Source organism: Sapajus apella, unplaced genomic scaffold, assembly GCF_009761245.1.
Source record: "Sapajus apella isolate SASKATOON/1434 unplaced genomic scaffold, GSC_monkey_1.0 scaffold105, whole genome shotgun sequence".
Classification (NCBI taxonomy): domain Eukaryota; kingdom Metazoa; phylum Chordata; class Mammalia; order Primates; family Cebidae; genus Sapajus; species Sapajus apella.
In genome coordinates this window covers 2,483,603-2,510,363 of record NW_022437045.1, presented here as the reverse complement: position 1 = coordinate 2,510,363, position 26,761 = coordinate 2,483,603, and the positions used below count along the sequence as shown (strand labels likewise).

The window sequence follows — 26,761 nt, the reverse complement described above, 5'->3', positions numbered from 1 at the left end:
ACAGTTTGTCATTATACTATAACTATGGTAAGTTAAGGCCTAACTGTAAAAGATAGTGTTTCTGAAATTTAAAATCTTTCATGTATAATTTAGTGTGTGATATTCTTAGTATGCTTGTTAATTATGGGAGTATCATAATGCTTGGAAGTGGTGTTCATATTTTTAAAATTTGTACTATTATGTTAAAGGAAAGTAAATACTGATTTATTGGATTATTACTTAGACATTTTGGCCAGCAGCTTCTATGTCTAATTTAGTCTAACACTAAATAGCTAGACCACATAAAAAGCCTTTAGGTTGAGCATTCAGAAGAATAACAGCATTCTAAGTTGAGAACCATACTATTAATAGATCCATTGATTATGGTCCTAGATGTTTCATTTAGGGAATTACCATGGGAAAGCTACCTAATTATTTTAATCCTTAGTTTTCTGTAAAATTTGAGTATTAATGTTTATCCTGCCTCTATCATAATTTGTTTTGTTACATAAGATAATACATATCAAAATGCTTTAAAGGAAAAATCTACTCAAAGCACTTTATAAAGTATAAAGTGATACAAAACATTTATTGACACATTAAATGATAGAGATAAATTAACAGAATGTCATTGACATGTAAAATAGCATTTATAACTTATATTTGTGTGAAGTACTTTTTAATGTGCCTGTTTCTCCTTTTTTCCCCCCAGAAGTTGATGGATAGGTTTGATTTTGGGGAAGATTCTGAGCATAGTGAAGAGCCCAAAAAGGAAATTCCAACTTCGCAACTGTAAGAATTTTTTCTTTATAGCCATAGTTTTTTTAATATTGGGTGGGTTGTTGCCATCTGAACTACTAAGTATACTTAATAAGTTGGAGTTACCATTTCAAGCTGTTGAACCTCTAACATTATACAAGGGTGGTAGAGATGCTGTCTTGTCTCCTTATATTATTTTGAGTCTTTTCTCAGATCTTTGCAAATAGACTGTATCATAAAGTTCCCTCTAAGAACATTGATAGATATTGGTAAATCCAGTTGTAATATTTTCTATATTAGGCTTTAAGTTATTTAACTTCATTGTAAGAGTGGTTGGAATACTAGGAATGAAGCTTGCTTCTAGTGCGAAAGACCATTTCTAGAAAGCTTATGAAATTGTGGGAATACATCAACCTGATTAGAATTAAGAATTGGAGTTATAGGGATTTATTTTTTTTAAAGAAATGTGTTGTATGTTTTTATTTAAATCAGCAACTTTTTTCCCCCCTAAACAATTCTTCAGTGCCCTAGGTTCTGTGAGGGTTTGTGAATGGACTAGTAGGAGGAAGATGTTGGAGGGGGCAGGGGTAGAAGTTGGGAGAGTGGAAGAAGGATGAATGGTGAAAGTCTGTGGGTCTCTTGTTTCAAACAGAAGTTAGTTGTATATATTGGGGTAATACATAAAAACAGAATTTTAGAATGTGTTAAATACAATGTATCATTTTGGTAAAATGATTCCACTTGACAAAATTTAAAACTAATATTTTAGATTATGAATTGCAAAGTTGGAAGCAGCATTTGAAATCATGTTGATCAGTGTCCTAAACTATGTGAGAATCTCTGTTAACAGTCCTGATGATAGTTTATTTATCCAGTATTTTAATGCTTTCTGTGATGAGGAGTTAACTAATTGTTATTATTGTGTGTTGTTTTGTTAAACTGAATCCTGTTTTCTTTATTTTCTATTAATACACACTGACCCACATTTTACTTTCTGAAGCAAGGAAACAAATTTACTCCACTATAGAGATGTAGCTTTTTAATATTTGAAAATAGGTATCATTCTTCCCCTTAGATTTATTTGCTCCAGATGAAGTACACTTTTTTTTCCAACTGTTTCAAGACCTCTCACCATCCTGCTTGCCCCTTTTGGGATGCCCTCTTTTTTGTTCATGTCTTACCTTGTGGCACCCAGAATCCCAGGTGTATTCCAGGTGTGAATTTCCAAGAATATAGTTAAACTATTATTTCTTCTTACCTAAACAGTGTCTACTTATGTTAACATACCTAATAATGTATATGATTTTCTAAAGGAAGAGTATTAGTTTTATAAACTTTATCGATTACAGTTGTAGATCTTGCACATACTGATTGATAGACCATTTTTCTATCTCATAGTTAGAGGAGTTAAAGTGATGCTGTTGAAATAAACTTTTATAAATACTTTATTGAGATTTTCTTAATATGCTCTAATGAAAAAGCACTAATTTATATGTATTTAATAGCATGAGACAACAATATCAGCTCTTCAGCAGAGTATCTCTGACATGTTATCCATCTGTTGATATACAGTTGTATTTATTTTTCTTTTAAGGTATTGATGTTCTGAAGTATTCTACTTTTGGCATTAAAACTTCAAAAGCAAACATATAGTAGAATATTGAAAAAGTAGTAGAAAAAGCAAACATGCAGTTTCATTTAATTGGCTTTTTTTTGTTTTGTTTTATTTGAATACTCAGTTGTTTTCATAGTATCTTTAGTGGGTTTTAAAATATGTTTCCACCTGTTTTTCCTTTTAGTTCTCACGTTTCAGAATCTGTGAACAATTCCATTTTTCATCAGATAGCAGAACAACTACAACAGCAAAATCTGGAACATCTCAGACAGCAGCTATTGGAACAGCAACAGCCTCAAAAGGTTTATAACCCCATCTTGTGGTCTTTAGAGTTATTGCTATTTATATTTTATAAATTGGCATTTTTGTGGGTTGGCTTTAAAAAAAAAAAAAAACTGGTCTTATTATTTTCTCAACTATTTAGCTTTTACCAGCTAATTTATTTCTTTCTAAAGTTTGTTATGGTGATATTTTTCAACTGTTATTAGTAAGGTCAATTATTTTAAGGACCTTTATTATGGTTTTTTCTGTAATCAAAATGTATTCTGGTAACTTACGAATCTACACTGTAGAAATTAATTTCAGTGTACTGGAAGTAGAGAACAGAGGATGGGGGGGATTCAGAATTCCACTTAAAACTTAACATGTTTTTCTCTCTGTTTCCTATCAAGTTAATGATGATTATATTATTGGTGACAATGATGACCGTGTAAATTGCTATCTTTAATTTTAAAAATGTAATAGCTGTTACTATGTGGCAGGAACTTTATTCTGTATGTGGCAGACATGGATACATTTAACCCTCATGAGATAGGCATTATGACTCCCATTTTACTCCAGAAGACTTAAACATCTAATGCAGCAGTGTACAGCTAATGTTACATATTATCTGACTCAAGATGTGCTGTTATTTTTACGCATAGCTAAGAATTTAAAAACACCTATAACTAACTAAATGTAACATTCTTTTGAGTTGTAAAAATCCTTTAACTTTATCTTATAAATTTGATAATCTTTGACAAAATATTGCACCTTTTAATTGATCAAATGTCAAATTGTAGGGCCAGGATTAAATTCATTACAAAGCCATAAGACATAGTTACACATGTAAAGTGTTCAGAATGAAAGTATTAGGAAATCTCCTCTTCCTCTCCAGCATACTTCTTCCTAATATTAAAAAAGTTGTGGCATTAATGGGTTTAATAAAAATATCACAAAAAAACCTTAAAAATATGAGCAATGCCTTGTTAGGCAAATGATACATACAAAGATGAACAGAAAAGAGGTTGTGGCATCAGGTAGCCTCTTCTCTAATGGAGCACATACAACTGTATGAACACCTGGCAGAATTCTTTATTTTTGTCATAGAGGTACAAGTGAAGGCCTATGGGAGCATCTAGGAGGGAACAGCTACTTTAGATGGAAGAGATAGCAAAGTTGAGACATCGGTGGGGTCTGAACTTGGCTTTTTAATGTAAACAGTAATATAAAATGGATGTTAATGATATTTGCTGGGTTGGAACTCTGCCTAGAATTATGAGAATGGAATTTCAAACCTTTTTTTGAGGAAATGATTCTGATATAAGTGGTCAGAGTAGGGGCAGTATGTTATGTCAAGCAAATATATCTGCCTGAGAATGCAGAAGGTGAAGATAGAACATTTAGATGTTGTTTAAGATAGAACACAATTAAGAACATTTAGATGTTGTTTAAAGAAAAACCGAAGTTGTAACTCACAAACAGGTCATCAGTGGCATAATACAAAATAAAAGAACTGTTAGAGAGGCTGGAGGTAGTCCTGATAGAAGAGTTTATCCAAATAACAGATTTGTTGAGCTATAAATGTAACACATTTTGAATTGCTTTAGTCATAGTTTCATTTTAGAAGGTTTAGCAGAAGCACTAAAATCCTGGTAGTACTTTTTTTTTTTTTAAATGGTCTCTCTCTCAGCAGAATCAAGTAGTCTTGACCAGCTTGTAATTAACACCTTATTGTTGAAGTGAAAATAAACTTGAGAAAGAGCAAGTCTGTCTTAAGAATCTCATTTACCAAAAAGAAAACTCTGGGCTTAGTTAATTACTCTATATATTAGTTCCAGAATTTCACAGCTTACCATAATAAGATTCCTTTGAAAAGAATAGAAGTTCTGAAAAGCCTCTTTGTTCAGAAATGAATCAAATGAAGAAAAGGGAGTGGTAAAGAAAACTAGAACTGTTTTCATAAGGTAGATAATATAAAACTTATGACAGATTTAGAATGGAAAGTATATTAATAGTGTAACAAATATAATAAATTGTGTAATTCACTCTACCAAACCAATTATTTTAGTGTACTTAAGATGGAGTAAATATATGGAAAAAATTATGCATTTTTGTTTACTACTAGGCTTAGTATAGCTACCTATAAGTGGTCATAGTGTCTTAGATAAAGGAATAGCACTGATAGTGCCACCTTACACACCGTACTCATGTAGCTCTAACCACACGTGAAGTAAACATTAAGGTCTAGTCTGTATAAAAATAAAAACCATTGAAAATTAAAAATCCAAATATTCAGCCATGTTCAAGGAATGCTAAAGACAAACTGCAAGATGATGTATCCAGTCTTTTTCTTGAAACATAATGCAGTATTTATTTTGGCATGTATTAAAACTAAATTTTTCGCTATTGAATTACCCTTCTGAACAGTTCCATTGTTTTCCTTTTTTTATCTTAGTCTTATTTATTTATTTATTTTTTGAGATGGAGTCTTGCACTGTCGCCCAGGCTGGAGTGCAGTGGCGCAATCTCCATTCACTGCAACCCCTACCTCCTGGGTTCAAACGATTCTCCTGGCTCAGCCTCCCAAGTAGCTGGAATTACAGGCAGCCACCACCACACCCAGCTAATTTTTTGTGTTTTTACTAGAGATGGGGTTTCATTATGTTGGCCAGGCTGGTCTTGAACTCCTGACCTCGTGATCTGCCTGCTTTGGCTTTCCAGAGTGCTGGGATCACAGGCATGAGCCACCGTGCCTGGCCCACCCCCCCCCCTTTTTATTTTTTGAGACAAGAGTTTTGCTCTTGTTGCCCAGGCTAGAGTGCAGTGCGGGGGATCTTGGCTCATGACAACCTCTGCCTCCTGAGTTCAAGTGATTATCCTGCCTCAGGCTCCTGAGTAGCTGGGATTGCAGGCATGTACCACCAAACCTGGCTAATTTTGTATTTTTAGTAGAAGTGGGTTTTCTCCATGTTAGTCAGGCTGATCTTGAACACCTGACCTCAGTTGATCCCCCCGCCTTGGCCTCCCAAAGTTCTGGGATTATAGGCATGAGCCACTGCACCCGGCCTTTAGTAATTTTTGACATAAAATTGGGAATAATTAATTGATAAGTAATGATAAATAATAATGAAATATTCCTGGGATGATAAAATACAAAAATGTTTCAAAGTATAGGAAAATAAAATTTCTGAGATCCTGTAGCATACCTTAGATTTGTTAGAAAGTCCAGTGGATCCGATGCTAATTGCAAGATAATAAATTTTAGTCTACTTTTCTAAAATTACATTTTCTTTGTTATTCATAAGACCTCTGAGAAAGAATAAAAATCATGAAATAGCAATCTTTCCAATAGGTAAAACTGCTCAGAAAGAAACTGAAAAACTGAAATTTGTTGTAATAGATCCTGGTGGTTACGTAAAAGTTTAACTCATTGAAAGAAGTTAAGGGTGAAAAACAAGTGGAGTGGGATAGATAGGGAGCTTAAGGTGAATGTTGATAGAAATACAAGATGTGTATATATGAGAACTGAATTAAGACCAAATAATGGGGCTTGAATTAAGTAGAAAATTATCTTGCTTTGTTGCTAAGAATTCTTTTGTTAATTGCACCACTTTAAAGGCTTAAGCCAAGGTTCTACTTCAGTCACATTTGTTTGATTTGCTGTGAAAGAGTATGTTTATTTACTGACTTTTTGGTCAATATTGTGGTATAGAATAGGTCTTTGGCTAGTAGAAGACTGCTTTTTTTTTCTAACTTTAGCTTTGATTTATTTCTAAACTTTGAAAATGTCCTTTGTCCTTGGAGAACCTATTTAGTCATAAATTAAGAGACTTGGAACTCTTCTTTAATGAATTTTTTGGCTCTTAATTTTTGCACTGCTTTCTTTTCTTCTGTTTTAGTTAAATGTCATTACTTGTAAAAGTAATATTTTAAACTCCCTTGTAAACAAATCCCTATTCTAATTGGTTTGATGTTATTTGAACATGATAGAAGTCATGATCTTGCTTTCATATTGTTTTATTTTAAAGGAATATGGAGACACGAGAATAAAATGAAAAAGATTTCAAATTGTAGCCAAGATCACTTCACTTATATAAAATTATAGTTTTATAATTGAAGTAAACTGTACTCACAGCTCTTAGTTTAGAAAAATCATATGTACTAAGGTGACTTAAATTCAGTACTTCATGAGGCCAATAAGCTGTTTGCCTTTTGATAGGTAAGGATGCCTAGTGATTTCTAGGCCTGGAGCTTCTAAAATCCTGTCTTAACATCCAGATTGATGGTACCACAATACCTAAAATCTAAGTTCAGTGATAGCTGTTACCTCCTGTGTTCTCTTGTTTAATACCATTAAATTTCTTAAACTTACTTGAATTGTTTGTAGTCTTCCTAAACTGGTACGGTGTAATATATGTCTTTGTATTCTTTACAGAATTTTTTTTATTTTTATAATCTCATGTATTGCCTTGACAGTTCTCAAATGTAGGTAGATACTTGTATTCCTTTTAGGGAGGCTGAAACTCAGAGTTCACATAACTTACTGACAATCACAGAGTTTGTAACAAGAGAAAAGTTTTATCTTTTTCTCTTAATTATTCCCAGCTTGTGATCTGAGATACCTGCAAAATCATGTTTTAGATTTTATCCACAAAGTCATTTCCCTCCATAAGTTTTCTCATTTCTCAGTTAAAACTGTAGTACTCTGTCTTCCTCCATACTACATCAAATCCACACTCATGAAGTTATGTGTAGGTATTTTATTATAGGTAATCTAGGGGTGATTTAAAGCATATGGGAGGATGTGTGTAGGTTATATGCAAATACTATGTCATTTAATATAAGTGACTTTAGCACCTGAGGATTTTGGTACCCTTAGGGGTGTCCTAGAATCAATTCCCCATGGATACTGAGAGTGGGCTGTATATGTAATTGCTAATCAGACTTGTAGCAACTAAGTGTTATATCAAGTTATTCCAGTTTTCTTCCTATGTGGAGGGGGCTGGGGCATTGGGGCAGTGTTCCAATTTTAAATATTTTAATAATTAGATTTCATTGCCTAACTTTTATTAGAATTTTTGAAATATTTTACATATTTCACAGTAATTCCTATTACTTTGTGAATTCTGAGAGAAGGAAATTGGGGAAGACTCATATTAAGAATGGTTTTGCTAGATCAGTGATTTCAGTATTGGTATTTGAGCTTTGTGTTCCCTTTATACATGTAAGATATGACCATAATTTTTTAAAAATATAAAATACTTTTTTTTTTTATTTTTTTTTTTTTAAGTGAGATGAAGTCTGGCTTTGTCGCCCTGGCTGGAGTCAAGTGGTGTGATCTCAGCTCACTGCCACCTCCACCTCCCAGGTTCAAGTAGTTCTCTGCCTCAGCCTCCTGAGTAGCTGGGGATTACAGTTGCACCCTGCTAATTTTTTTGTATTTGTAGTAGAGACAGGGTTTCACCATCTTGGCCAGGCTGGTCTTGAACTCCTGACCACGTGATTCACCCACCTCAGCCTCCCAAAGTGCTGGGATTACAGGTGTGAGCCACTGCACCTGGCCTGTTTTTTCTTTATAGCATTTTTTATTAATGCTAATTACCAGTGAAAATCTAGGTTCATTTAATAAGTACCATTATATATTTTTCGTGCTATAATTCCTTTATTAGTCCTCTGTAGTTTATATTTTCCACAATTAAAAATTTATTTGGGTTGGGTACGGTGGATCACACGAGGGCAGGAGGTGGAGACCAGCCTGACTGATACGGTGAAACCCAGTCTCTACTAAAAATACAAAAAAATTAGCAAAGGCATGGTTGCAGGCACCTGTAATCCCAGCTACTTGGGAAACTGTGGCAGAGAATTGCTTGAACCCAGGAGGTGAAGGTTGCAATGAGCTCAGATTGCTCTATTGCACTCCATCCTAGGTGACAGAGCAAGACTCTGTCTCAAAAAAAAATTATTCGATTTTACCATTTTAATATCTTAATCCCTTTTATGGAGCTGTACCCTGCTTTTACATAGCTTGAGTTTATACAAATGTACAATTCTGGATTTATTACTTTATAAATGATTGAACGTGGAATTTCTTTTATGTGTGGGGCTTCTTTTTAAACATGTAGTTGTGATGTTTGTTGTGTTTAACATTCTCATCCATAATAAAAACTATCTCCCAATGTTTGTTTGTATATTTTCTCAATAGACCACTCCTCAGGATAGTCAGGAAGGAACATTTGGGTCAGAGCATTCAGCGTCACCATCACAAGGGAGTAGTCAGCAGCATTTTCTTGAACCTGAAGTCAATTTGGATGATTCCATAGATATTCAGCAGCAGGTAAAAGTAAATGGTTTTCTGGGTCATAAATTTCTAAAAGTAGTTAAAGAAAACATATATTTTATAATAGCTGTGTACTAGAATGTATTTTTCCCACACTTAAGCTCCACGTTGTAGTCATTTTACGTATTAGGGTTAAGCTTGTTCAAGGCCTAAGCTTAGCCTCTAGGCCAAGCACATGGCCCACAGCTGCTTTGAATGCGGCTCAACACAAATTTATAAACTCATCTTAAAACAAGATGAGTTTTTTTTTTTTTTTTTTTTTTTGCAATTTTTTTTTTTTAAAGCTCATGAGCTGTCATTAGTGTTAGTATTTTTTATGTGTGGCCAAAGACATTTCTTCTTCTAATGTGACCCAGGGAAACCAAAAGATTGGCCACCCCTGTATTAGGCATTAATGCTCCTATTGTGAATATTTTTAAAGACAGTACTGTCAATGTATAACCCAATTTCAACCAGCCTTTCTGTTCGTTTGCTGTTCTTTTGACTTTCAAGGATATGGATATAGATGAAGGGCAAGATGGAGTGGAAGAGGAGGTCTTTGAACAAGAAGCTAAGAAAGTGGCGGTTCGCTCAAGATCCAGAACACATTCACGTTCTCGTTCAAGGTTCTACAATAATATTTAATAATAGCTGTGTGTGAACTTTAAAAATGTTGGCTTTATTTTTTTTGCATCAAGATGAAATGTTTTCCTTGGGATGACGTATTTTTTCACAGTCTCTCAGAAAAAAAGTTATTTCAAAAACAAGATAACCTTTGTTCTGTTTTAATTGATATATCTGTGGCCATTTATTTCACTAATTTACATAAGATTGGCAGCCATATCATGAGACTGGGATTTTGAATTATATTTGAATTTAGTTAATATGAGGACACCCAATTTAGAATATTGTTGCCTCCAAACAACAGTTAATTCAGGCTGTGTTTCCTGGATTCCATTTCATCTCACACACCAAAAATGGTCATAAAAATCTACAAAATTTATCTTTATAAACATTATTTATAAAACAGTTTTCTTTATGAACTTAACTTAAAGGTATCAGTATTTAACATTTTTATATTCTATTTTTTTGCATATGAATGCCCCTGAAAAATCTGAACAGTGAATGCTGGAAGAAGGGCCGTACATTTGATGAGTTTTTCAGTGATTCCTTGTTCTTGTCACAAAGTTCTGTGTTGTTATCTATGGCAAATGAGAGCCTGTCAATTCAACTTGCTCTAAATCCATCTCGTATCACTGAATTATTTTCCTGAAACAATAACAATCGTAGTGTTGAAATTGTCTTTATTTGTCATTAGCAGCCTCTTACTAAGCATTTTGAAGAGAACTGAATGGCATGTGGTTGACAGGCAAAGGTGTTTCAGTGTCACCCTCTATAAGCACCATAAAATTTTATAAGTTGGAAACTACTAAGCAGAATTATGTAGTGGCCTAATGCTGTATCACGTAACTGGTCTTTTAATTTTCTTTGGTCTTTCATTCCTGTTCTTCTGTTTGAAAAATGAGCTGGAATACACTACAAGAAAGTGAGGCCCTTTCTAGAATCTCATTCTTGCCTTTTTCCTCTTCATTGTGAATAGTCACCCATTCTCAGAATCATTGCCAACTAATACTAATGTGGACCTAAGCAGTATACGGATTTGAGGAAAAATGCTTTTTTTAAATTTTTTTTTTTTTTTTTTTTGAGATAGAGTCTCACTGTGTTGTCCAGGCTGGAGTGCCAGTGGCGTGATCTTGGCTCATTGCAACCTCCACCTCCCAGGTTCAAGTGATTCTCCTGCCTCAGTCTCCTGAGAGCTGGAACTACAGGCATGTGCCACTACGCCCCGCTAATTTTTGTATTTTTAGGAGAGGTGAGGTTTCACTATGTTGGCCAGGCTGGTCTCGAACTCCCGACCTCATGATCTGCTCACCTTGGCCTTCCAAGAGTGCTGGGATTACAGGCTTGAGCCACTGCGCCCTGCCGTGAAATGCATTTTTGACACTTGATTGTACTTCAGAATATTTTAAGATATTGTCATTAAATATAAGACAACTTTTTTTGATGTTTTTTCCCTCACTTAGAAGTGACAAATTTGATAGAAGGAAAACATTGTTGTTAGAAGTAAAATAAAATTTTTTTGTAGATCACCAAGAAAACGAAGGTCTAGGTCACGATCTGGTTCTAGAAAGCGTAAACACAGAAAGCGATCGCGTTCCCGCTCAAGAGAAAGAAAGAGAAAATCATCACGATCGTATTCAAGTGAAAGGAGAGCCAGAGAAAGAGAGAAAGAACGACAGAAAAAGGGATTACCTCCAATTAGATCTAAAACATTGAGTGGTAAGTAACATATGTCTACAATGCTTTGGTTTCAATGCATATTTAAAAAATAGTTAATCTGCTACAAAGTCTCTTAACCAAATTTTATTTTCAGATTAAGAAGTTTAAAAGTGGGTTGGCAAGTGAGTAATTTTGTCTCTGGTTTTTGTAACATGATAGAGAAGAAAAAGGAAGAACAGATTCTATTCAAAGACCAAGGTCGTTGAGGGTTGATTTTTTTTTTCTCCCCAAATGCAAGTTAGAAAATCTGTATCGACTAGTGATATAAAAAGCAGACTAGGCTGGTATCTGTAGCATGGACACAGTGACATCTGTCTATAGTATTCTAACCAATTATGGCCACCAGGTCTATAGGAGTAATTATATGAAGCATATACTTAGCTATATATAATTTTTAAAGCAGTTATAACATTATGGGTTAGTACTACGGGAGAATTCCTGCTGTACAAACTTTCCATGGTTGCATGTTAATCAGTTACGTACAATTAGAACAGATTCGGTAGTGGTGGGGTTTGGTTTTGGAGTAGGCTTGGAGCAGGTTCACTTGGTAGGAAAGTTAAGTACAGCAAAATAAGCTTTAATTAGTGTCAAATTTTGCCTAGGGTCTTCTTGGTGGGTTATGGCTTTTAAGATGAACTAAGAGATTGCATACGTGCAAAGAAGTACATAAAATAGAGCAAACTGTCATTCTTTCCAAAGAACTAAACATTGATTGTGTTATCTAATTTCTGAAGACTTCCAAATAAATTCCCTGTGCCAGAGAGTTAGAAAAATAATTGATATAATTTATACTACTTGAGCGTCTTGGAAACCCAGGCCTGTAATAAAAGGCAATAGCCATCTTCTTACTAAGTTTTGGCAATTTTTGTAGGCCTTGGCTATCTTGCCTGAATTTTATCTGGTTGTGAGAGCTAGTGTCAACCTAATAATATTGATATTCCTTGCTCTAGAAGTTTGTTTGTTCCTTAGGGTGAGAGTATACATTTAAACATTTTAGTGCTGACTGATAAATAATGTCAAAGGTCTGAACATAAAACCTCTATTGTGCTTTCTCACATGATTTCCATTAAGACATTCAGAATCATCTATTTATTTGCCAATATTAGAGTAAGGATTTTAGGCAGAGTCTCTCTCATTTAGTTTCTCACCTAATTTGCCACATTGTTGATGTCACTGTTTAAATAGTTTTTAACTGTGGAATTTATTTTTTATTTCTTTTATTTTCATGGGTATAACAAACAGCAAAAAGGAAAATAAAAAAGCACATAAGCAAATAAGGCATACCTCATTTTATTGCACTTCACTCCATTGTACTTTGCAGTTACTGCTTTTTTTTAAAATAGATTGAAGGATTGTGACCACCCTGTGTTAAGTACATCTGTTGGGCACCATTTTTCCAGTAGCAGGTGCCCACTTTGTCTCTATGTCAGCTTTTTTTTTTTAATTTTTTTTTTGCAATAAAGTGTTTTAAAATTAAGATGTGTACATTATTTAGATGTAATGCTGTTGCACACTTAATAGGTTATAGTGTAGCGTAAACATAACTTTTATGTGCACTGGGAAGAACAATTTATGTGACTCACCTTCATCTGATTGTTTACCTCACAGCTCTCCTTAATGAAAAGCAGTATCAATTTCCTGTGATTTGTATTCTTTCTTAACACATTTTGAACATATTGATAGTGTTTTCATACTATTGTTTTTAGCATGGATTTTAGAACACAAAATTTTCATGAATAGGGGATATAAAGCACCAATGAATAGTAACATTCCAGGAATCAAGTCTCCCTTCTGCATGGGATGTAAAAAATCATTAGTGCTTTCTGAGAAAAAAATGGCATTCGCTATGGGGAAAATGTGTAGAGAGATAATATTGAAAGAGATGGGAAATATGGAGCAGAGTTTAGGGAGATTAAGGCAGCTGGAATATGCAAAACCGGTAATAAAGAGGAAAAAGTGAATGCCAGGTACAGTGGCTCACATGTGTAATCCAGGCTACTTTGGGAGGCACAGGCTAGCAGATTGCTTGAGGCCAGGAGTTTAAGACCAGCCTGGGCAACATAGTGAGACCCCATCTTGACCAAAAAAAAAAAAATTAGTTGGGCAAAGTGGTTCACATCTGTAGTCCCAACTACTCAAGCAAGAGGTGGGAGGATCACTTGTTCCTAGGAGGTTGAGAGGCTGCAGTGGGACATGATTGCATGTCTAGCCTAAGGAGCAGCAAGATTCCGTGTTCCAGCCTGAGGAACAGAGCAAGACCCTGTCTCAAAACAAACAAACAAAAGAATCCTTAAGGCTGAGTGCAGTGGCTCAAACCTATAATAGCACTTTGGGAGGCCAAGGCAGGAGAATTGCTTGAGTCAGGAGATTAAGACCTACCTGGGAAACAGCAAGACCTTGTCTGTACTAAAAATAAAAACTTAACCAGGTATGGTAATGTGTGCCTCTGGTTTCAGCTTCTGTGGAAGCTGAGGCAAGAGGAGTTGGAGGCTGCAGTGAGCTATGATTAGGACACTGTATTCTAGCCTCAGCCTGCTGACAGAGTAAGACCTTGTCTCCAAAAATAAAGGGGCAGGGAGATCTATTCCATGAAAGAGCCCCAGACTTCTGTTAAGGGTTGTGGTAGATTGAATAATGGCTCACCAAAAGGTACCTACATTTAAATCATTGGAATTTGTAAATATGTTACATTGTATGGTAAAAGGGACTTTTCAGGCCCTTTTAAATTAGGGATATTGAGGTGGGGAGATGAACTTGGATTACCCCAGAAGACCCAGTTTAATTACACGGGTACATAAGAGGGGAGCAAGTATGTTGGAGAGAAAAAGGTGATGTGGTGATGAAAGGAGAGAGAATTTGGGAAATGTTAGAGAGGTGGTTTTGAAAATGGAGGTTGTGGCCGTGAGCCAAGAAATGCAGGCACCTTTTAGAACCTAGCAAAGATAAGGAAACAGATTCTCCCCAAGATCCTCCAGAGGGAATGCAGCCCTGCTGACCCATTGTAGATCTTCAAAATTATAATGTAATACATTTGTTTTATTCTATGTTTATGTTATTTTGTTACAGCAGCAATAAAAAACTAATTCAAGTCCAGGCATGGTGGCTCACCTCTGTCATCAGCACTTTAGGATCACTTGAGACCAGGAGTTTGAGACCAGCCTGGGCAACATGGTGAAACTGCATCTCTGCTAAAGATACAAAAAAATTAGCTGAGCGTGGTGATGCACACCTGTAGTCCCAGTTACTCAGGAGACTGAGGGTGGAGGATTGCTTGAGCCCAGGAGGTGGAGGTTGCAGACAGCCGAGATCACACCACTGCATTCCAGCCTGCGCAACAGAGCAAGACCCTGTTTCAGAAAAGTAAAAACCTAATGCAGAGCTCCTTGAGACTTTAGTTGAAGATTAAATTGAATATAGGGTAAGACTACAGGAGATAAACAACTGTCAGGGAAAGAACAATGACCAGGGAATATGTGTTAGCTAAGTGATTTCTAAAGCTTACACAGGTCTGGAAGATGTCAGAGTTCTGACTAACCAGAGACCTGGTGGAAAAAACTTAGGACACTCAGTAGTGATCTTGCCAAGGGTAGTACCTTTATTTGGGGCTAACTTAGCCATAGATTAAAACCTGCCTTAGACCTGTCATATTATAGATAAAAGGTAGTCAGAAATGTGGTCACTGACATAAATCCAAATACAAGGTATGGAAATTATACAAAAGTGTCAGCTATGAATGTTTTTAAAATAAACATCTTCTGTAAAAGGAGGCATTTCGTGGAGGCATGAACAATACAGCTGAAAATAGGCAAGGTGTTTCCTGTTTAATATTTGTTAAAGGGATGTGGCTTTCAACAGTTAAGTACCTTTAAGTCTTTCAAGGGGTTCTGATTTGGCCATTTTCCCTTTGTATCTTCTACGCAAAGGATTGTTTCCTTAAGGATAAGATAATGTTTTCAGATTTATCTCTTGATTAGGGAGACACATTTACTTAGTTCTTCCAGCACAGAAGGACACTTAAAAGGTTCACAAATGGGATTACTGTGAGAAGTGGTTTTGAAACTTTGTTGCACATTAGAATCACCTAGGGAATTTTACAACTCTCACTTTCCAGTCTTTCATACTGCATGTCACTCATCCTCTTAGAGTGGGACCCTGGCATCCACAGATGGTTCAAGTGTGCAGCCAACCTTGAAAACAGGTGACATGCAAGTGGTTCACTTGGCAAAGATCTGAATTAATACTTGTGATTTTAGTTAATTTTAAACATAACAGATGCAGGTGTTCATTAAAAATTATTTTGAATATATTATCTTTAATTATTATTTTTATTACTGTTTTTTCCTCAGCTACGTTTGAAAGAAGTAACTGTCTATATGATTTAGGTCATTTGTCTCTTATGTCTTGACAGTATGTAGTACCACTCTCTGGGTTGGGCAAGTGGACAAGAAGGCAACACAGCAAGATTTAACCAACCTGTTTGAAGAGTTCGGACAAATTGAATCCATTAATGCAAGTATTAGTTCTTAATAATTTAAGGTTAAAAAAATGAGGTTTTTATTCATACAAAGAATCATTTCTGTTCCTGGTTAGCCCAGTAATGTCTGCCTTTAATAATGCACATCTTTTCAAGAATTGTTTTACTTTGTTAATGCCTGTGTTTATTTTGGTGCTGTTTCTCTTCATAATTATTACTATTTTTAAAATAGAATTCTAGCAAAATATTCTTGAGTTTTATAACAGGGTAACATGTTTGATTCCTAACATCATCAAATGTTTGAATTAGCAGGAACCCTATGTGTGGTCTAGTTTAATTCCTTTTTTAAAAAAATGTGTTTAAGGGCTGATATGGTGGCTCACGCCTGTAATCCCAGCACTTTGGGAGGCCGAGGTGGACAGATCACCTGAGGTCGGGAGTTTGAGACCAGCCTGACCAACATGGAGAAACCCCGTCTCTACTAAAATTCCAAAAAATTAGCTGGGTGTGGTGGCCCATGCCTATAATTCCAGCTACTCAGGAGGCTGAAACAGGAGAATTGCCTGAACCTGGGAGGCAGAGGTTGCAGTGAGCTGAGATTTCGCCATTGCACTCCAGCCTGGGCAACAAGAGCAAAACTTGTCTCCAAGAAAAAAAAAAAAAATGTGTTTAAGGGAATCGGGAGTCCCACAGAATTGTAGTCACTTGCACATGAGGAGCTGTGGAGACACAGCTAGACTTGGGATCCTGAGTCTCTTTTGCCTTTTTCTTTTCTCATTCTCTGATGCTCTTTTACTGTCTTTCTTATCTAACAGAGCAAATGTTAGGTCAAAAAATCAGTATGGTAAGCGAAGTGCTAGTAAGTGGAGCATAACTCTTTCACGTGTGATTCTTGCACTAGTTTTGCACCACCCAGTCTCCTCCTTTGAGTCTGTTTTATTCTTTATAAGGCCTGATGCTTTTTTCTGAAGGCCAGATATCTGTGGTTAGCCATTTTAATTGTTCTTTTATTTAAAAATTATTCACTTTCTTCCTTCCTCCCGCTATGTAATGAAATGTTTTGTAGTCATTTGGGGAGACATTTATTTGTCTATCTGTCTGTCCATCTATCCATTCGTCCATCCATTCATCTATCCATGCATTCATCTTGGAAGACAGGAAGTATAAGGACACTTAATTCACCAAGCTTCTGATTTCATTCCCTGTGGTTATAGTTTTATGTCTGTGGGATCTTTTTTTTTTTTTTTTTTTTTTTTGAGACGGAGTTTCACTCACGTTACCCAGGCTGGAGTACAATGGCACGATCTTGGCTCACAGCAACCTCCGCCTCCTGGGTTCAGGCAATTCTCCTGCCTCAGCGTCCTGAGTAGCTGGGATTGCAGGCACGCACCACCATGCCCAGCTAATATTTTGTATTTTTAGTAGAGACGGGGTTTCACCATGTTGATCAGGATGGTCTTGATCTCTTGACCTCGTGATCCACCTGCCTCAGCCTCCCAAAGTGCTGGGAGTCTGTGGAATCTTTTATCATTTTTATCCGAATATTGCCCAGTTTTTCCTTTCTAGTCTTAATTCCTTCCCAGTCTTCCTTAAATGACCAAACTTGACTTTTCTGTAATAATAACAGAATTCTTTGAGTTGAGTTGAACCATTTTGCATCTTTCTTTTGTGTGTGATCTCTCTGGAGCCTCATAAGAAGCTGGTTAAGTAGTTCACATACTGTTATTTTCTAATGTGGAAACGAAGTGATTTGTTTGAGTTACACAGGTGATAAAAAGGTGATTGATTAAGGATTTCAACCTGGGTACTTCAGATTTCTCTTTGTATATCACAAGAGTGCTGTCAACATTTCATACTCTCTTATCTTTTCAGATTTCACCTGTTAAAACATCAGTATCTTTCAGAGTCTATAATCATATACCTTCTCTGAAGTTTTCTTTCTGATTTTTCCCGTACCCTTAAACTAGTGATTCTCAACTCTAGCTGCATATCAGTAATATGTCTTGACATTTGAAAAGTTAGGGATGCCCATGCTCAGTATCTTTAAATTTTTAGCGAAGTGCCAGAGCTGCATAGGTGATTCTCACGCACAGCAGGAATCATTGCTCTGAATAGAGCTTGTGTCCAAGTAGCATGTTGGATTTTTCTGTTTATCATATTTGTAGTCTTTCTTGTATCCCTTGAACGTCTATTTGCCTTATCTCTCTCCTCTATTGTATTACTTTTTGAGAGTATAGTACTTACAAATAATGAGCACTAAGTTATTTTGTGAAATTAAGATTCATAATCCACTAATTTAATTTTGGGGGCTTCAGAGACAAAAAGTCCATTCAGTTTGGCATTTAGTAGGTCATTGGTGATCTTGAAGACAGTGGAGTATTTTCCAGTGGGTTGGTAAGGAATTAGAGCTAGATTGCAATAGATAAAAGAAGAATGTCAAGGTTTAGATAGACTTCTCTCTTAAGAAGTTTGATATTAAAGAGGCAGTAGCTTAACGTAGCTTTCTCGGCTCTTCTTAGCAAGGCTGAGAAAAAGATTTATATGTAAGCTTTAATAATAGGTACGCTTTATTAGGTATTGAGTGAAAAAAAATAGAATGCCTTTTGAGTTTCTCAAAAAGAAATGCTGTGCATAGGTTTCTGAGTGTATTAATGATAATTTTATGATCTGGTAATTGTAGAAAAGTTAAATGCTTTATAAATCAGTCTCAGATCCTAACGCTGGGGCTATTCTTTATGTTAAAACCTTTTCCAGAAGCACTTGAACAAAATAAAGTTTTATAAGATTGAAAAGTTTTATCATCAGTTGTTTCAGATTATAGATTTTATATTAAGGATAAGATAATTCCACAACAGAAAAACCCTTCTTGCATTACTCAATGAAATATTTTGAAAAATTGAAGTAATATTAGGAATAAATTGTTGCCTTCAAATATTTTGGCCACATAACATTATTTCCCTTTTATCTGGTGGTGGTCTGGTGGTGGTATACATATGAAGCTATACATTTTTTGTTTTGTTTTTAATAGTTCTTTCTCTGTGCTCAGAAAATATTGCCACGTGCTATTTAAGATTTCCTATATATCATGGCTTATAATGAGACCTAATTGAGTTTTGAATTTGGGGATTTTAAAATTGAGTTATTAATTATTGTACATGAATTGTACCTACTAATTAACAGCTGGAGGAAGAAAGGGGAAAATAAATCAGTAATCTATCAAAATTGAAGTATTAGTAAGTAGTCAATGTTGTGTATTTAAAACCATAAAACACCAGAATGAGTTTCTGTTCTTATACCCTTTCTTAAAATTTTTTTTCTTATTAGATGATTCCTCCCAGGGGCTGTGCGTACGTCTGCATGGTTCATCGACAGGATGCATTTCGAGCTCTTCAGAAACTCAGTTCTGGATCGTATAAAATTGGATCCAAGATCATTAAGGTGAGATTTGTTGGAGTGGAGCTTGGGATGGGGGTCAGTATTTTTAATGTCTGTTATATTGAAGTCTGAATTTTTCACAGAAGGGTCACTAGCTCTTTTATTAGATTATTAGAACGTCCCTGCATTATATTCTCTTTTAATGTTATGGGCAAACCTCATCAGAAACTTATTATTTGAGTTCATTGAGTTTCAGAATTAGATGTAGGTAAAAATAAGTCTGATAACTAGAACTTTAGTCAGTTAGTTGAAATTACACTTGCACAGCTTTCTGAGTCAACTAGGGCACCATTCTATGAGTAGAACATGTTCATTTTATAATGTTGTCTTTCATTCACTTTTTCTTTCAATACTCCTTAATTATATCTTCTAATTATATTATTGATTCTTGACATCTTTTTTTAAAAATAAACCAGGCCCTTGTGAAGAGATTATGTATCAGAATATTTTTATTTTCTTTGTAGTCTTTGCACTGAGAATTTTTTGAGTATTTTTCTATTACTTTCTATGATTAATTCACAATTTCTTTTTTATTTGAAGTTTATCTCATCAGTTCTGCAACTGACTAAAAAATTTTCAAATACCTATGTTCATTGAAGTTAATATGTGCTCATCTTTTGTCATTGCATGGCAGTTTCTTGCGTAAACTAAAGTACTCCTACTCTCCTCTGGAATAAAAGATTTTGTTTAAAATAACAGGCCGGGTGTGGCAGCTCACACCTGTAGTCCCAACACTTTGGGAGGCCAAGATGAGAGGATCACTTGAGCCCAGGAATTTAAGAGCAGCCTGGACAACATGGTGAGACCTCATCTCTACAAAACAATTTAAAAATTAGCTGAGTGTGGCTGGTTGCAGTGGCTGACGCCTGTAATCCCAGCACTTTGGGAGGCCGAGGCAGGTGGATCACAAGGTCAGGAGTTCGAGACCAGCTTGGCCAATATGGTGAAACCCTGTCTCTACTAAAAATCCAAACATTAGCTGGACCTGGTGGTGGGCGCCTGTAGTCTCAGCTACTTGGGAGGCTGAGGCAGGAGAATCTCTTGTACCCAGGAGGCAGAGGTGGCAGTGAGCTGAGATCATACCTCTGAACTCCAGCCTGGGCAACAGAGTGAGATTCTGTCTCAAGAAAAAAAAAAAAAAACATTAGCGGAGTGTGATGGTATGCACCACTGGTCCCAGCTGCTTGGGAGGCTGAGGTGTGAGGATCTTTTGAACCCATGAAGTCAAGGCTGTAGTGAACCATGATCGTGCCACTGCACTACAGACTGGGTAACAGAATGAGACCCTGTCTCAGCAAATGAAGAAAAATGCTATTCTAATTACCACTGATGTAGGTGGACATTTTTATGGTGAAAAGTAGATTTGGATTTTCTCTGGAAATGCATTGCTCTATTAGAGTTACAATAAGAAGTGGAAATCCTTTATTATAAATACTAGATCTCATGTAAGTTTTATAAAACAAAACTGGCCAGGCGCAGTGGCTCACATTTCCCTAGAACTTTCAGAGGCCGAGGTGGTGGATCACTTGAATCCAGGAGTTTGTGACAGCCTGGTCAATATGATGAAATCCCATCTCTACTAAAAAATACAAAAATTAGCTGGTTGTGGTGTCACCTGCCTACAGTCCCAGCTACTGCAGGGCTAAGGCAGGAATATTGCTTGAGCCCAGGAGGTCAAGACCACAGTGAACGATGATCGTGCCACTGCACTTCAGCCTGGGTGACTGAGTGAGACCCTGTCTCAGAAAAACAACTGGAAAAATATTTTTGGCTACTGTTAGTTTTCCAGCTTTGCCTTTCCAGTTGTTTTCTAAAACAAATTTTACTTGTATTTACATTGTTTAAATAAAATTTTGAACTTTCTTCCTTGTTTTTGTAGTATGTATATATAAGCTTCCTTTTTTCCTCTTCCCATTTATAATAGATCGCGTGGGCTTTAAACAAAGGTGTAAAAACAGAATACAAACAATTCTGGGATGTGGATCTTGGAGTTACATATATACCATGGGAAAAAGTTAAAGTGGATGACTTGGAAGGTTTTGCAGAAGGAGGCATGATTGATCAGGAGACTGTAAATACTGGTAAGAACTCTAAGGTCTTTTTATTGTTAAAAAAAAACGTATGCTCAGAAGGTTGTAGCTGAAATTAATTTGGGATGATAACATGAACTGTGTATCCTGTATTCATCTCCCAGAAAAGAGAAAAGATACATTACCATGCCCTACTGTACAGGCTTAATGGGACCTATTTTATAGGTGTTGAAGTATAGATTAGAAAGTATAGAAGTCTGTAAATGTATAGAAGTCTATAAATGTAGCATTTTTTAATTTTTTTTTTTCAAATGTTGATTCTGAGAATTATATATAGGAGGAATTTTTCCAAACTAATTATTTCTAATTGCTTCAGTTTAAGTGGGAACTTGGGCTTCTTTGAAACACTTTGCAGATTATTTTGAGTAGTATCCATGTTGAAAACAGCAGGAATAGAATCTTAGTTTAGGGAGTGCTAATTCAGATTCATACAATGTTAAATACTTTCTGGGATGCCTTTTACAATACCAAAAGATCATCCAGCCTGCTTCCCCCCCCCGCCATTGTCCTTTTTTTTTTTAAAACAGGCCAGTTAAAAATTGACAAAATGAAAGGCTGGGCACGTTGGCTCACGCCTGTAATCCCAGAACTTTGGGAGGCCAAAGCGGGCAAATCACAAGAACAGGTGTTCGAGACCAGGCTGACCTACATGGTGAAACCCTGTCTCTACTAAAAATACAAAAATTAGCAGGGCATGGTGGCATATGCCTGTAATCCCAGCTACTCGGGAGGCTGAGGCAAGAGAATCACTTGAACTCGGGAAGCGGAGGTTGCAGTGAGCCAAGATTGCCCCATTGCACTCCACCTGGGTGACAGAGCGAGACTCTGTCTTCCAGAAAAAAAAAAAAAAAAAAAAAAAAATTGACAATTTGCAGTTATAACCAATAAGGAATCTTAAAAACAACAACATTTGAAAAAGAACTGAAATATATAAACACACCTTTTTTCTTCACACTTCAGCTCTTTTATCAGAATTAGCTACTTTTCAGAGTATTTGTTTCTCAGACCAATGTAAAATTTTTGAGCCATTATTTTTCTATTGTTCTTTTCCTGTCATACCTACTCCCCACCCCACCCTCTGCCAGTGGCTGTTTTCTCCAGGATATTCACTTAGTAAATGTTTTAGTTTCTACTGTGTGTCAGGCCTAATTTTAGGAACTAGAATTATAGCAGTGAGACAAATACACAAAAATTCTTCTTGTGGACTATACCACAGGGGTTAGGAATCTACTACCCATGGTCCAAATCCTGTTGGTAGCCTGTTCTGTAAATAAAGTTTTATTGAAACACAGCCATGCTCACTTACCTATTTTATATTACTTTTGTTTTTTGGAATAACAGTTGAACACTTGCAGCAGAGAACACATGGCTCATAAAGCCTCAAGTGCTATAAAGTTTACTAGCCACTGTTTCACACATGTATTATCTGTGAAGAAAACAGATAATAAAATAGATAAACTATATAGTATTTTGATGTCAGTAAGTTCTAAGAAGAAAAATCAGGGAAGGTATATGGGCAGTGTAGGTGTGGGGGTACTGCAGTTTTTATGTGGTTGTAGAAGGTCTAATGGAGAACGTGATATTTGAAGGGGTAAGGCATGCAGCAAGTGCCATGTCTGTGTTCAAAAGTAAGGAGACCAGTATAGATTGAGCAGAGTGAGTGAGGAATGAGTAGTGGGAGATCAAGGCAAATAGGTACAGAGGGACAAGGTCATGTAAATCTTATTTGTCTTACTTGATCTTTGAATGAGATGGAGAAGCATGGGAGAGGAACCATTAGAGCTTTTTTGTTCTCTTTTTGGATAGCTGTATTTTCAGAAGGATTTTATTGTATTGGATTAATACTCTCCTAGTTGGTCTTCTTGTGTTCTATTTTGTGATTAAAAAAAAAAAAATTGAGTAAGGTTAGCTTCTCTTACATCAGCCAGCCATTGAGATACAAGTCTATCATATCCCTTCTAAGTCTTTTCTTTAGATGAAATATTTTAGCCTTTCATTTGTGTCTCATGTGTCAAGCTTTTTTGAACTCCATAGTTTCTTAATCAGATTAATCCAGGCAAAAATTTAGAGTGGTATGTACCTGCAGTTGTGGGTATATTTTAAAGATGTGCCAAGGTAGATGAAGGACTTAGATGTGAAATAAATGAATACAAAGAAGAAAATGAAAAGTTAAACCTATCCAAAGGAAATCAATTTTAAATATTTTGTTTAGAGTGGGAAACTGTGAAAAGCTCAGAACCTGTTAAAGAGGCGGTCCAGACAACTCAGAGCCCAACTCCAGTTGAAAAGGAGACAGTGGTTACAACCCAGGCAGAGGTTTTCCCTCCTCCTGTTGCTATGTTGCAGGTTAGTGTTGAAGTGGGTTTTTTTCCTTACGTGTTGTTGTACATTTCTGTTTTTACTCATGTATTTACTTTATAAAATGGACAAAAAAGGCCATATCAGAATAAATATCAGTAGTGTTAGGGAAAAGAATATTTCTTTTAAATCTCTTTTTTTTAAAAAGTCTGCTAATGCTATGGTATCGTTGTGCTGAACACATTAGGTTTAAAATAAAAGTAAATATGGAAATATTGTTTCTGAGAACTCACAGGATTTTTTTTAGATTCATGTTTTTCTGAGAAGTCAAATTGATAGAACAGTAAGTTATTTTAATGAGTTTAATCAAATACTTTTTGAAAAATTATTTTTAGAAATGATGTTATTCATATTTAAAAATGTTTATTGAACAAATATTTATTGAATATTGGCTCTATGACACCCTTCTAAGCATCAGTGAAAAATCCCCACAAATCTCTGTCCTTTTAAGAGCTTTTATTCTCAATAGTGGTGACAGAAAATGTAAAATAAATATGATTATGAGATCCTATGGAAGGAAAAAGGTAGTGTAAGGCTAATCTATTTTAAATAGCATGGTGAGGATAGACCTAATTGAGAATGAGAAATTTGAGCAATGACTTAAAGGCACTAAGGGAATTAATCATGTGGCTATCTGATGAAAAAACATTGTATTCAGAGGCAGCAACCATTGCAGAGGTCCAGTGCCAGGAATATGGTCGCATGTTCTGGGAGTGAAAAGTGGGCTAGAATAAAGCCAGTGAAAGGCAAGTTAGTTAAAGATAAACCTCTCTAAGTACTTTGCCTTTCACATGAAATGAGATGAGGATGATACGTCTTTACATGTGACAAAAGAGAGATGAGAAGCCATTGGAGGATTTTGAGCAGAGGAGTGACTTGATCTGGCTTACAGTTTTGAAGGATAGCACTGGCTGCTATTTTGAGAATAGGCTGTAGTGAGCATTGAGCAGGGAGACCAGCTAAAAGACAGTTGTAGCAATCCAGAGGAGAGCTGGTGGTGGCTCGTAACAGACTTCTAGCAGTGGAGATAGTAAGAAATGGTCAGATACTAGGTGCATTTTGAAGGTGTAACCAACAGGACTTTTTTTTTTTTTTTTTTTTTTTTTTTAACATGATTGGATTTGGGGTTAGGAGCAAAAGCAGAGGCAAGGTTTTCAGTCCAAGAAATTGGAAAGATAGAGTTACCATTGTCTGAGAATGGGAAAGACTGTGGGAAGAGTTCTTTTGGGAAGGACAACTGGAAATCAGTTGTTTCATATGTGTTAAGTAGAAGTATCTTTTAGTCAACACAACTGAGATGTTGAATAGACACTTGACATAATGTGAAGTTTAGAAGAGAGAGAAAGCTGTGGTGCAGATGAATATTTGCTACTTTTTGTACCTAGAATGAGTAAAAAGTACTTATGCTGGGAAAAGAAAATAAATTCATGAGAAATTTAAGGCATTCTAAAGCTGTCATTGACTTGCTTCCTAAAGGTGGTTAGGTTGCATAACATAGGTAGGTATTACTAAGATGAGGGGGAGATGGCAGTTTAATATGGAGCATAATATTCAGTATTGAACTAGGTGACTGTTACTTTACATCACTTGAATGTAAGATAAAATTCACGATCTCCACGTAAAAACTATCTGTTGAATAACATTGCCTTGTTTTTACCCTAAGTAGGTTCTCTTGCACGTACACTAAAAGTGGGGATAAAACCCTTTTTAATGGTCTTTATTACCTTCTTGAAAGAAATAGAATAATTTGCCTTCAGTTGTTCCAAGATGCAGGTGAATAAACTGATGAGTGAACTTTTTTGTCTATCCACAAAAGATTCCAGTGGCGCCAGCTGTGCCTGCAGTTAGTTTAGTCCCACCAGCATTTCCTGTGTCGATGCCAGTTCCTCCTCCTGGATTCAGTCCAATCCCTCCACCTCCTTTTTTACGAGCAAGTTTTAACCCTTCACAACCACCACCTGGTAAGGAATTTTTGTTTTAGTATTTGAACTCTATTTAGATTAGCATTTAAGTTCTTCTTCCAGATTTAAATGCCATAGGTCAGTGGTTCTGAGACCTTAGCATGCATACACTTGTTAAAGCACAGATTGCTGGGCCCATCCTCCACTGTTTTTGCTTTACTAGGTCTGTGGTAGGTCCAGAGAGTTTTCTTTTCTAACTTGTTCTCAGGATGTGCCAGGAGAAGCACTGACAGAGAAAAATGGAATTTTTTTCGAATAATTGAAAATCATGGCTGGGCACAGTGGCTCACATCTGTAATCCTAGCACTTTGGAGGCCAAGGTGGGCAGATCACTTGAGGTCAGGAATTCGAGACCAGCCTGGCCAACATGGTGAAATCCCATCTCTACTTAAAAAATAGAAAAATTAGACAGGCATGGTGACACATGTCTGTAATTCCAGCCGCTCGGGAGGCTGAGGCAGGAGAATGATTTGAATGTGGTAGGCAGAGGTTGCAGTGAGCCAAGATCGCACCACTGTGCTCCAGCTTGGGTGATAGAACAAGATTTTGTCTCAAAAAAAAAAGGAAATAAAAAGAATTATTACTCTTAAAATAATGTAAATTTTTTGTTTCAGTTTTCATATGAAAGTTCTCTAATAATTATCAGGATTTCTTCAGAAAATTTGCGATGTCCCTCCTAAAAATCAGTAGGCTCCATTTTGACATTAGAAATTATATTTAAAAGGCTAATTGAATTTGGAATTCTTCGTTTTGACCTAATAAATTATTTTTATTCTTTAAATGTGGAACACTTCATGAATTTGTGTGTTATCCTTGCACAAGAGCCATGCTAATCTTCTCTGTATCATTCCAGTTTTAATATATTTGCTGCCAAATCAAGCATTGACCTAATAAATTATTGATAAACAAAAAAAGTTTCTTGAATTATAGTTTCTAGGTAAAAACCATAGATTACTTAAACACATCTAATCAACTAAATATACAGTTTAAGATAGAGCTTTTAGGCCGGGTATGGTGGCTTACACCTGTAATCCCAGCACGTTGAGAGGTTAAAGTGGGAGGATCGCTTGCATCCAGGAGTGTGAGAGCAGCCTAGGCAACACAGTGACACCCTGTCTCTACAAAAAATAAGAAAGTAGACAAGTGTGGTGGAACACACCCATAGTCCCAGCT

General features: G+C 36.0%; 1 protein-coding gene and 1 non-coding gene across 10 annotated transcripts in view; one reads left to right on the top strand and one right to left on the bottom strand.

The window, feature by feature from the left end:
• SCAF8 (SR-related CTD associated factor 8) overlaps positions 1–26,761 on the top strand; it is a 250,670-nt gene that overhangs the window by 66,332 nt on the left and 157,577 nt on the right. For 8 of the 9 annotated variants that reach the window (XR_004262852.1, XR_004262850.1, XR_004262851.1 and 5 more), the window contains 10 exons: positions 692–771; positions 2,538–2,655; positions 8,817–8,948; positions 9,444–9,556; positions 11,077–11,270; positions 15,679–15,779; positions 19,069–19,182; positions 21,104–21,260; positions 23,482–23,615; positions 25,444–25,588. Coding sequence is in view for 5 of the 9 variants with exons in the window: in XM_032258747.1 (XP_032114638.1) it covers positions 692–771; positions 2,538–2,655; positions 8,817–8,948; positions 9,444–9,556; positions 11,077–11,270; positions 15,679–15,779; positions 19,069–19,182; positions 21,104–21,260; positions 23,482–23,615; positions 25,444–25,588 (1,288 nt within the window). In the remaining 4 variants the exon portion in view is untranslated. The remainder of the gene's footprint in view (positions 1–691; positions 772–2,537; positions 2,656–8,816; positions 8,949–9,443; positions 9,557–11,076; positions 11,271–15,678; positions 15,780–19,068; positions 19,183–21,103; positions 21,261–23,481; positions 23,616–25,443; positions 25,589–26,761) is intronic. The other variant, XM_032258748.1, reaches the window with a different exon arrangement.
• LOC116536946 lies at positions 26,365–26,467 on the bottom strand. The gene has a single exon (XR_004262895.1). It is a non-coding gene; the product is annotated as a U6 spliceosomal RNA (small nuclear RNA).